Source organism: Mus musculus, chromosome 2 (genome assembly GCF_000001635.26).
Source record: "Mus musculus strain C57BL/6J chromosome 2, GRCm38.p6 C57BL/6J".
Lineage (NCBI taxonomy): Eukaryota > Metazoa > Chordata > Mammalia > Rodentia > Muridae > Mus > Mus musculus.
The window spans coordinates 132,007,313-132,019,874 of NC_000068.7; the positions used below are offsets into that span (position 1 = coordinate 132,007,313).

General features: G+C 46.8%; 1 protein-coding gene across 7 annotated transcripts in view; it reads right to left on the reverse strand.

Annotated features, from left to right (window-relative positions):
* Window positions 1–12,562, reverse strand: part of Rassf2 (Ras association (RalGDS/AF-6) domain family member 2) — a 37,567-nt gene that overhangs the window by 14,463 nt on the left and 10,542 nt on the right. For 6 of the 7 annotated variants that reach the window (XM_006499140.4, NM_001362866.1, XM_006499139.4 and 3 more), the window contains 3 exons: window positions 5,250–5,340; window positions 2,374–2,449; window positions 54–205 (listed from right to left, as the gene is read on the reverse strand). In XM_006499140.4, the coding sequence (XP_006499203.1) occupies window positions 54–205; window positions 2,374–2,449; window positions 5,250–5,308 (287 nt within the window). In that variant the 5' untranslated portion in view covers window positions 5,309–5,340. Of the gene's footprint in view, window positions 1–53; window positions 206–2,373; window positions 2,450–5,249; window positions 5,341–12,056; window positions 12,152–12,562 lie in introns of those variants that run through there. The other variant, XM_006499142.3, reaches the window with a different exon arrangement.

Below are 12,562 nucleotides of genomic sequence, written 5' to 3' on the forward strand. Positions count from 1 at the left end.
GGAACTGGACCAGCAGCCCCCAGATACCCTCAAATTCATCTCCCTTCACTCACCCCTGTGCGCCCAGGTTACAGCCGGAGTGCCAGGAGGAGGAGGATGGAGGAGGACGGATGCGTTCGTGGTCATCCTGCATCTGCAGCCGAATGGGCCTGCGCAGCCCCCAGGAGATGTTCAGTAACCCCTCCACAATGAACTCGTCTTCCTCCTGCCATGAAACAACCGAGGGTGCTGAGCCCAGAGTGGATCCATAGGATGCGAGGGAGGGAGGGAGCAGTGAGCAAATCCTAGCTCTGAGGCACGCTCTGCTGGGAAGTTCCAGCTCCTCACAGATGACCTCAAAGGTCAACAGCACAAGGTTCTCAGCAGCATGTGGGAGATCCCCAGCAAGACCCTGTTTCTTTAAAACTGAGACACACGTGGGCAATTCATCAAACCGTTTTTATTGCCTTCATCTTAATGACTTTAAGGAAATCAGAGTACAATAAGAGGTGTGATAGCTCCTATCTATAGTGTCAGGACTCAGGAAGTGGAGGCAGGAGGATTGCCAACAGTTCCAGGCCAGGATGAGCTTCAGAATGAGCACATGACCAAAATCAACAAGGAAGGAAGGAAGGAAGGAAGGAAGGAAGGAAAGGAAAGGAAAGGAAAGGAAAGGAAAGGAAAGGAAAGGAAAGGAAAGGAAAGGAAAGGAAAGGAAAGGAAAGGAAAGGAAAGGAAAGGATAGAGGGAGAGAGGTGAGGGAGGGAGGGAGGAAGGAAAGGAAGGAAAGAAAGGAAGGAGAGAGGAAAACAATTAAGATGGAAGGAAGGAGAGAGAAACAGAGAGAGGGTCAGAACCTCTCTTAAAATAACAGAGACTGGCCTAATTAGAAGCAAGGACAAAACCCTAGAACTGGCTGTTTCCCCTTGCGTTTAGCAATCTGACCTGACTTTGGGTAACAGAGATTCAAAGCTTCCCCCAAGTTTACTTACAGAGCACGTTCCTAGAGCAGAAGTGTTGCCTTAAAAGGTGTCAAGTGTCTGCTAGCTGCAAGCCACAGTCCTCATCTAATTATTTTTTAAAGAAGAACTAACTCCCCCAGTGTTTTTCATAATCTAACACACCACTACACCTCCCAAGAGGCGAATAAATCCTTCAGGAATTCCAAAGTTATACTCAGAGGTTGCTGACTAACAAGAAGTTCAACATAAAACCCTCCCAGATGCAGCCCCTCCAATCCTATTTTGACTGTGAGGTCTCAGAGAGTTGACGACAGGATTGTTCTAGTTTGTTTACAAGATGTTCCCGCAGGCTACATGCTAAAGGTTTGCTCCCCTGCTTGTGGAAACCTTAGGAAGGAGGGCCTAGCTGGAAGAAGTGGGCCACCCGGTCTCTAGTACCTTCCTGTGTGTCTCTACTTCCTACCTACCATGAGGTAAAGAACTCCCACCACCAGCATCTTCTGCCTGGGCACAAAAAGCCAAGTGTCCACAGGCCAAGCCCTCTGACACTGTGAGCTCAAACAAATCCTCTCTCCTTTTAAGTTGTCTGTCAGGCTGTGTGTTCATAGCTGCACAAAGTAAGCCAAAGACAGAAGCAGGACAGCTATGCCAGGTCCTGGTTCTTGCTCACAGCCCAGCCACCAGTTAAGGACCAGGCTCCTCTCCCTTCTGAACCCAAGCTTTCACGGGTGTCAGAGAAGGATCATGAAGATCTTCAGGATGCCTGTTTAATGGTCAACAACTGGCCTGGGCCAAAGGATCCACTCTGTGAAGAGGGTAATACAAAACAAGATGGGAGAGGAATACAACGACGTTAAAGCATTTCGGTGGTCTTAAGGAGAAAGGCTTTATGCAGGCAGGGCTGTTTCTATGGTTTCCAGATGGCCAGGGCTGGCGTTGCTCCTTGATATTGTCCAATTGCAGGATGGAATTTAACCCACAATAGGACTGAGATGGAGGAAGGTCACTGCACCTTATATTCTATTCCCCAAAGGCCTACCTCTCTTTCTATAAACTAAAATTCACTACCTGATCTCTCTTTCTATGAACTAAACCACAAGGGACTGATCCCCTGGAAATGTATTCTAGCTAACCAAGAACACTTGAGCCTAAGTCATTCTAATAAGCTTCTTCATAGTTTACAGAAACAGATATAGGATGAGTGAACTTGGCTTTGAGATGGAGCCTGGGCAATATCTGCTATAGCGATATCTCTAGAACAGAACACCCATCCTTTCTGGATCAAAACTGGAACAGAGAAACCTTCCAAAGAACCTGAAGGACATCATCTATCACCGTCCTAATACTAGGGTCATCTCCCATTGCAGGAGGGATGATTAAGAGTCTGGGCCCTTCCAGGGAGGCCTCCATACCTCCTTTGGGAATGCCTTACCTCTCGGTGTCGGAGTTGCAGGTTTTGACCTTCATAGTACAAGTTGTAGGTCTTCAGATGTAGGAGAAGTTCACTCCTTGGAAGAGAAATACATTGCCAGCTGAAGCCACCACAGAGCAATCATTCCCTCTCTTGTTTACCCTATACCTGGCCTCAGTGGTCCTTTGAGTGTGTATATTTAATTCACATGTGTGTGCACACATGAATACCCACATGTAGATACCCAGGCACACATGCATGCAGAGTTCTGAACCAATCACCTTATCAACACCTTTCTACAGTATCAAGGTCAGCTGGGCAGTAGTAGCTGGGCGCACGCCTTTAATCCCAGCACTTGGGAGGCAGAGGCAGGCGGATTTCTGAGTTCGAGGCCAGCCTGGTCTACAGAGTGAGTTCCAGGGCAGCCAGCGCTATACAGAAAAACTCTGTATCAAAAAACAAAAAAACAACAACAACAAAAAAATCAAGGTCAAGACAAACATTAGGTAGTAGCCTGGGAATATCATGGCAGCCTAGAGACAAAAGGCCTGGCAGGGGCTCTCCTGCCTCTCTGTGGCCTTCAGTGGAAGGAAATGGGTGACCTAGTCACCTGGAACGTCAGAATCAAAGGTGGTCAGTCAACCTGGTGACTCTTTGCTCTTCTATTAGGAGCCAGCCTCCACCTGAAACCCCCAATACCCTGAGCATCGTTGGGCCCTGATCCTGCAGTGAATAGAACACACCCTGCTACAAAAGAGGCTCCATGTCCTTTGCATCCTCCAATAGAATCTGTCCTTATGTTTATCACAGATTCTAGCCCTAAGCTCTGGTTATCAGCCAGTAGGATTCATTCTTATTGTAAAGGTCCCAGGCCACAGATCTACTATGTTTAAATGTGTGAGGAAAGTTAAACACCAGGTCAGTCCTTGGAGGGCTTGACTCGGTACCCACAAAGATGGTTCTGTCCATGGGCTGACAAACAGCTCAGGACTAGAATCTGTGATAAATATAGGGTAGATTCTATTGGTGGAGGATGAAGTACATGGAGTTTCATTCTTCACCCCTCTCTTGAATTGTCCCCCACTCCCCAGCAGGCCATGAGATTTGTGTGTGTGTGTGGGGGGGTCTTTATTAGACTTTATTGGCAAACTCCTGTTGTGTGTAGCAAACTCTCACCCAACAGACTAGATGAATAAAGGAAGTTATGTAGCGACGCAGCAATGGATGTGTGTGTGTGTGTGTGTGTGTGTATGAATGTATCACATACCACACTAATGAATCTCATGTGTCTTACTTTAAGTGGAGGTTGCCAAACTTCTTGAACAACAGTGAGAGAGGCAGGAGGAGCCTTCAGAACTTTGGCCATCTACTACTCTTGACAGAAGTGCCTGCTGTTTATTGTTCCCTGAGGGACACCAGGTGTGCTTGAGAAGCTGCTTATCTTGTGTGTCTGCCTGCTTTCCAGAGAAGAGGGGACAGAACTCAGCCCTTCTAAGCCCAGCTGGACAATGCAGAGATTTTTTTTTTTTTTTTGGCTTCCGAGAGAGGTCAAACCCACTGCAACGTCCTCAAAACTCAGACAAGTTAAACCTTGATGAAGGAATCCTTCGGCACAAGCTGGGCTGAGTTCGAGACTCCACAGAACTCCAACAAAACTGTGCTATTCAAAAGTCCCGCTCACTAGAAGTCTCCAGGGAAACCCTTCGGTGAAGGTGTAAGAATGTTCTGGATCTCATACAACAGGCATCTCTAAGTGACCAAGGGTGTGTAGTGCCTAAAACAATTTAGTCTCCAATAAGCTAAATCATTTTTAAAAGTGGGGGACATCAAAAGGGTAAAAACCATTTGGTCAGACTTGCAGTAGGACAGGCTGGAGGCACAGCTTAGTGTGGAGTGCTTATCTTTCCATGAGGCCCTAGATTTGATCTCAGGGGGATCAGAATTAATGTCCCCTCAACCTCTGTCGCCAAATCAATGAAGCCTGCTGCAGAGACTTTAGCAAAGAGGAAGACATGGCTCAGTCCCCTCCTTCTCCGTGTTCCTCTCTCATGGTATAGAATGAACTAGGGGGTGGTAGGCAATACTCTATCTCTGAGCTACATGCCCAGCTCCTTCTTTTTTTAAATTTTGAGGTAGAGTTTTACTAAATTACTCTGACTGGCTTTGAACTCACCACAGCCCAGGCTAGCTTTGAATCGGCAATCCTCCTGCCTCAGCCTCCCAAGTTACTGGGATTATAGGTGTGTGTTACCATACCCCACTGATCCTGCCTCTTCTATCTAGAGGGTACCTGTGCCTATTTTACTCAGAGCCATGGCAATCTAGGGTGCACTATTTCAGCCTGGTCTTTCCCTAGCAACACCACAGTAGGGGCAGTGAGCCGTGTTTGTGTCCATTTATGGTAACTATGACAAAATACTTGAGACTGGGAGCCTCAAAACAACAGGATTTCACCTCTCAGCTAAGGCTGCAGCTGATTCGGTGTTTAGTGAGGGTTGGTTCCTCGCTGTCTCCTCCCTGCTTCCCCACATGGCAGAGGGATCAGCCAATACCCTCACATTTCAATCCATCACCTTAGGCTTCAGACTTCAGAGGGAATTTGGAGGCACAAACATTCAGAACATAGCAAGCAGCCACCAGCCAACTCCTTTTTCTAGAAGTCATGTTTGAGTTCCCAAAGGCGCTGTGTCCTGTTACCCGCTTTACTGGTCAGGTGAGGCTCACTGGAGCACGTTTTTATCTATGGCTGCTATTTATCATGCCATGGCTCTCACTAGACCACCTGTAGCTGCTTAGCTGCTCACAGAGATGAAACCCCTCCCCCGTTGGCTTCCATCTACCACCAGCAGAGTCCCAGCCTGGTGTGGACCACTGGCTGATGCTATAACACATCTTACTTGGGCATATACTTGTCTTGTCCGCATGGGATTAGGGCAGGTTGGTGAGTGTAGTCCATCCTTCCCTCCTCTTTTCATCAGAAAGAGAGGCCTGTAATTGAAAGGAGAAGGCAGAGTTTAGAGCTTGGTTGTGATCTTGGTAGATCCAGCAGAAGACAGGAGGAGACAAAAGCAGCCAGCCTGGCTCTCCTTCCCCCAGATCCACAGCCAGAGCTGCCCAGAGTAAGCTGATGAGGGCCATACTGCTCCTGCTGGTCTCAGCCTCTAGAAAAAAAAAAATACCCACAGGAAAGAGCATGACTCCGCCCCAGCCAAGGAAAATACAGAAAACCAAGCCGGTTCCAAGCATGGCCAATGAGTCTCCTCTCTAAAAGGACATTTGCCACACAGGGGAAAGTCTCATCTGTCAGAAACTTCCCAACCAACATCTATTGAAATTGACCAAGGACAGGAAAGCACCTGAAATGTCCAAAGAAAGTCATGCCCAGCAGTGCAGCCTAGCTCTGTGCGGGACATTGGAGTGCAGTGTGTAAAGGAAATTCATTGCTTGGGGAAAACAAGTAATGGGTTAGGAAACTAGAAGTCTCCTTTTGTTTAGTTTTATGTTATAGTAATGTATGCATATGTCTACACAGCCAAGTATAGGAAAGCATATATTCAAATCTTCTACCTACTATGCCAGGGCTTTTCCACTTCGCCTACTGACATGTACAGTTGGGCTGGGCTCAGTTGTGGGTCTGCCCTCTGCATTGGAAGATGCTTGCCAGCCTCCCTGGCCTCTCTTCCTGCTCAAAACCAATAGCCCTGCCCACGTCGTGACAGTCGCAAAGGTGTCTAACACTGAGCATGATAGCATATGTCCCAGCACTTGGGAGACAGAAGCAGGAGGATCATGAGTTTGAGGCCAGCCCAGGCTACATGGCCAGTTCCAGACAAGCTTAGTCTATAGTGAGATTATGTCCACAAAAGAAAAATCATGTCTCCAGATATTACTTAGTGCCTCACTGGGCCAAATCTGCTTCTGGTTTGGAGCCCTGGCCCTTACATAGACTCGGACAAAGATAAAAGGTTTTCTCTAGCAGTGACCTCAGTAGCCTATCCTCAACCTCCCAATATGTTATTAAGTGAATTCTCAGGGCTAGAGAGATGTCTCTGTAGTTAAGAGCATGGACTCTCTTCCAGAAGACCCAAATTGGATTCCCAGCACCCACACAGCTGCTCACACCTGGATGTAACTCCAGTCCCAGGGGGAATCCAATCCCCTCTCTGGCCTCTGTGGTTAATGTACACAGTGCACAAACACACAGGCAGGCAAAGCACAGCTACACATCAAATAAAAATAGATAAATGTCAAAAACAGGAAAGACATTAAAAACAGAGTTATAAAATGTGCAAGTGGCATAAAACACAAAAGTGACAGCAAATAGGGCTCAGCTGGTAGCGAGGCCATCCTCGACACTTTACCATGCTTAATCTGCCAGGCATCTATTCAGCCTTCCTGACAGTTACCAGCCCCTGCTCCTTCTGAGGCACCTCCAGCCCCAGATACCTTTTGTGACATACTTCAGCAAGTATATCATTTAATGGAATCCACTGTGTTTGTGGGGACAGAAGAGACCTGTCCTGATCATACCTTGAGTTCCCTATGAGAACAGAGCCAGATCTCTGACTGGCAGAAATGTCAGACAATAAATCTATGTGGTTTCAAGGCTCTGAGTTTTGGTGGTTTATTCTCACAACCTTGGGAAGTGAATAAAAGTTTTCCTCGGCCAGGATGAGACTCATACAACATCTATGTATCCAATAATAGGACCCTAAGAAGCTCTAGGTTCTAAATATTTGTGTTTTCCCAAGAACCTAGCATAATCTGACTATAAAACCAGAGTAAATGTGTGCTGTACAAAAAGAAGAAAAAAAATAGGACAGGTGGTCTGGTTTAAAGCTTTTTTTCCCCTCCTTTCTAAGTAGCAGTTACTTGTGCTTGTGTCTAGCAAATACCCTAGAAGGCCTCTTTCTATGTACTTGCAGGTTTTCATAGTCTGTAAGTGTTCACCATGTGTCTAGCTGTGCAAAGCCAACTGTTTCCTGCCCTCAGTGTGCAGGTTTCGTAGGAGTGGACAGGAGGAGTTCTATCATGGGATAGATAGTCCTATCATGGGAGGGCTGGGCCATGGTGGCCCACGGGTCCACAGGAAGGACACTGCATCTGAGTTTAGGTTGGGTCCTGGGGATGATCTGGACTTAGTGACCCCCTAAGTAAGGTGTCAATGTAAGATAGTGGTGACAACGTGCAGGGTAGATGTGTCTAGGCAGAAGCACACCCTTTGTACAAGAGGGGAGTGTGAGCCTCCGGGTCAGAACAGATAGTGTCACAATGAGAATGGAGAGGGTTAGGGCAAACTTCCAGGTAGCCCAGCCAAGAGAGTGGGCAGAGGGGAAGGAGTCTCTCTAGAAGAGAAAGGAAACAAGAGACGAAGTGTTCTTAAAAGCTTTTATAACAAGGCACCCAAGACAGAGGTGATAGTGGAGGCAGAAGCTGGTGGTAAGGCCCAGGGAATGCACGATGCCTGGAGCCAACTGGAACTACATGAAGGTCATAGGGGACCTTAATTAGAGTTGTTCAATAGCTGGGCTCCGATGAAAATCAGATTAGTGGTAAAGACTGAGCCTGGCCACTGGCTCTTTTTTCACCTCAAACACAAGGGAAATTATATTCTTTCTTTCTTTCTTTCTTTCTTTCTTTCTTTCTTTCTTTCTTTCTTTCTTTCTTCCTTCCTTCCTTCCTTCCTTCCTTTCTTCCTTCCTTCCTTCCTTCCTTCCTTCCTTCCTTCCTTCCCTCCTTTCTTTCTTTCCTTCTTTCTTTTCTTTCTTTCTTTCTTTCTTTCTTTCTTTCTTTCTTTCTTTCTTCATCTTTTTCTTTCTTTCTTAGTCTCTCTCTTCCATTATTGGTTCTTCTGAACACTCTTATGCCCTCTATCTAGTACCATCCATCCATATTTCCCTCTTGCTATTCATCCATCTTCCCATACATGCATTCCCCAACCACCCATTATCCTTCTACTCTTCCTTCCATTGTCTTCTCACCTATCTCTCTATCTCCCATTCATCCTTTCATCTTCCATCCATCTTCCTCCATCATCCACCCATCCACTCATCCATTCATCCAGCCAGCCATCCATCCATCCATCTCCTATCCATTTTTCATCCATCCATCCATCTCCCATCTACCCATCCATCCATCTCCCATCCACCCATCCATCTATCTCCCACCCATCTCCCATCCATCCATCCATCTCCTGTCTATCCATCCATCCACCCATCCACCTATCCACCCATCCATTCATCCATCCATCTCCTACCCATCCACCCATCCATCCATCTCCCTTCCATCCATCCATCCATCCATCCATCCATTTCCCATCCATCCATCCATTCATCCATGCATCCATGCATCTTCCAAGCCTCATATTATTTTCATTCACAATCTCCATCCCCTATTTTCTTCAGAGTTATTTAGCAAGTCTCAAATAAACTTAGTGTATTTTCTATAAAGCTCCCTTTGTTCACTGCCTCTATCATAGCCTATAATTTAGTAATTTTGTTTTTCATCTGAAAGCAATCTACCCAGCTCTTTAGACAGTTCTCTTTTGATACCACATCCTCTTAAACCTACTGGGAATACCAATTAGAGACTAGGAGCTTTCCATGTAGTTATTAACATCTACTTGATACTAGTGCTTAAATAGGCAGATCAATGAAACAATAGAATCCAGAATTAGACCCAAATATATCCGGAAACACAGAATGTGAGCAGCATCACTAAATAGCAGAGAAAAGACATATTAGCCAAAAAAAAAATCACTAGAGGGCTGACTGCTTTTGGAAAGGGAAGATGAGGAGATGGGAAACAAATCACCTTTTATGTCATCTTTTAAATCACCCAAAGATCATACATGCATTGAAATTTAAATATTAAAAAATAAAATTACAAAAGAATTTATGGTGTCTGTATATGTCTGTGTGTGTGTGTTAAACCAAATGACAAAACAAAACACAACCACCACCACCACCACCAAACCCTATTAATGTTTTCAACTTTTGTTTAGAAAAAAAAAATTGTCCCTAGAAAGTCAAAATGCAAATATTTACAACACAATGACAAAGGGCTAATGTCCTTAACATATAAAGAATTTTCTCAACAAGGAAGTTCAAGTCACTAGTAAATCTTTGAGAAATTTTCCACCTTTCTTCCAACCATCTTTACTTGTCAGACTGGAAACCAAGTCATCTGGCAGCCCCAGTTGTAGGGATTCTCCAGGGCCTCACACTCTTTCCAGTTCCTGGGCAATCCTACCAAGCGTACAGCCAGAAATGGGCTGCTCCTCTATCCTCATGAAAGTCTGCCCTGTTGACTATGCTACCCTGTTTTCTCTGACCTGCCTCCTCCTCCTCACCTTTTCTCCTTATTTTTACACCTCTGGAGAAGAATGTAAGAAGAATATTTCTACCGTGTAAGAAGAATACTCCCACCATGTTGCTGTACTGACAGGCCAGGTTGGTGGCTGTAGGACCTACCCATCCTCTCCTCCCCAGGTTTCCAGGACACCTCTTCACAGACTTTCCAACCATCTCTACAGATCCCTAACTATCCCAACCAGCTAGACAAATGAAGCTTGAACCCATTGCAAGGCAAGCTCAAGAGGCATCCTAACAGTGAGATAGAATTTAAAATTAAGTTCCTCACAGAAGGAGGGTCGAAGGAAGATGATTTGTGTCGTTGGAATGTGGTTCAATGGAAGACTTCCTCCAAGGCGACCCACAGCTTCTGCCGCTGCTGGCTGTAACCGTCCTGGCTTCCCTGTTATTATCTAGGATTTGTAGGTCGATGTTACTCCAAATGCCTTCGGCGGATCATTTACAAGCATCATGCCCCACAATGCCTTGGGACCAACCTGGCAGTTGCCATGTCTTTGTAGAAAAGACAGGAAAAATAAACCAGAGGCTACACCAGTGAGCATCTAGGCACAGGACTGCAACTAACTCCCTTTGGTTTATCACACTGACAAGAAGGAGAACCTGGTCTCAGGGGGAGGCAATTTGTAGGAGCAGAGCCCGAGCAGAGAGAACAACTCCTGCACCGGCGGGTTCTCCATAATGTCTTTTGGAGAAAGATGTAACAGGCTGGCAGGGGAGGGAGCTAGATAGTGGTGCTAATTCCTCTGGAGCAGCTGTTGCCTGCTCCCAATCAGTACCATCACTAGCCGAAAGGCCCCGCCCCCTTTCACTGGGAGGAAGCGTAACCTCACAGGCATTCCTTGCAAGAGCCATTCTCAGGATAAGGACAGCAGCTAAGATTCATGTGTGGGCAATACTTACAGCATGCAAGAGTAAAGTGAGTCTAGGTGGGTACCAGCAATATCCACCACACCCGAACAGGCACTGAGAAACAGCTTGAGACCATTAAGTTACAAAATACTGTGTAAAAGCTGGCATTTCTGCCTTCTGTGTGTTTAACTTTGAGTCAAATTCACTCTAGACTCTGCACAGACCTGCAGTCAAGGAGTTGGTGGTCTACCTTGCTCACCCTTCTTCAAGGCTGAAGGCACAGGGATAAGTCTCTGTTCTAAACTTACAGTCAATGTGGATTCTAAGAACAGCAAAAGCCTCTCAGAATGGGTTACCCTGGAAGCCAGCAGTGGGAGAAGCATCTTAAAGCAACAGGTCTGATCCCCTCAAGTCATGACCAGAACCGAGACAGAGGTCAACCCGACAGCAGATTGCTTGATTATGCAAATATTTGCCACTACTGGTCTCGTGAGGAGGCATAGTAGATAGTGGCTGACTCATTATGGCTGCAGAGTCAGGTCTTTGTCCCAAAACTCTGGTTACAACACCAACTCTGTGTCTGGAATTAAAGACTGCTGGCTTGATCATGGTAAAACAGCTGCCCACCTAAGGCAGGCCTCGTGTTTTGAGCATCTGGGTGAAAGGATGGAGACAGACCTGCCAATGAAGGCATGGTCACCAACTCGCCAAGAAGCCTCCCTCTTCCTTCCCACCAGTCTGGTTCAAGGCGTTCCTGGCCTCTTATACCTGGCGCCACAGAATCAGGGGAGAGCTGTTCAAACCTGACAAGGGTTGCTCTCCTCAGTTTCCCATGAGAACAAAGGCCAGGCCTCGAGAAACTCCTGGAGGGGAGAGAGCCCACAGCTCCCTCCAAACAGCAGAATACCTCTCATGCTAGGCCTTTGCTTCCTTCCAATGCTGGCACCCTTACTCCCTGTGGTGAGGGAACCCAGAAGCTAGTGCTGGTTCTGTCCTAGCCCTGAGACTGTCTTTCCTGTTGCCTACTGGACAGGCCCAAGGGAGAGAAGTAGGTACAGGAGAGAAGGCAGGATCCTGGCTGGACAGCCCACGGAGAGGCAGGTGGAGAGTCCCCTTCAATAGCTGTTGCTGTTTTTCTTTCCTAACCTGTCTTCCTGAGTGTGGTAGGACCTGATCGCCCCCACCTCAGCAACCATGAAGGGGCAGAGTAGGGTAGCATTCAGCGCCCATGGGTCAGTAAATAGGACAGTGAAGGGATCGTTTCAAAAACTCTATGATACCCAGGCCACCGTGAAAACCAATGGTTAGCCGCACCCTTGGGAGCCTCTCCCTGTCAGGCCAGTGTAGATCCAGGACAAGAGCCACTGTAAAACCTGACAAGGATCTGTGTAGACCCAGGACAACACCAAATGTGTTACAAAGCAGGCAGGATTATCTAAAAGAGAACTGAGTTGGTCTTTAGCATCCCTTCCTCTGACTTACGCTTCCAAAGAGGACAGAGACGACAACACATCTCTAGGGATCATGATGTGCCGGCAGAGAGCTGGTACAAAACCCCTGTTTTGCAAACCAGAAGCAGGAAGTCTGCAAAGGAAATGCTTGCCAGAGGCCCCAGCTTCCCCTTTGGGGCTAGTCTCTATTTCTTCTCTGTACCCCTCACCCCCAGCCCAGAGCACTTGCTTCATATTTTAGAGTGAATGAAAGACTAATTAGTCTGGTCCCCCTAGAGAATCGCCTTTGTGGAGGAGCTGTGATGGAGAGGAGACAGTACCAGGCCATACATATATGTGCTTCAGTCCCCTCAGAATGGCAGGAAGAAGGGCTGATGGCAAGCAGGAAGCTCCAGCCCCCATTGCACCACACAAGGAAGGAGATTTGAGCTGTGGGCCTGCCCTGTGGAGATCTACTGATGAAAAGAGCCAACACAGTGGCTCACAACGTTGCATGAGTGAATTCGGGTTTTCAATGCTTCGACTTTATCTAAATGC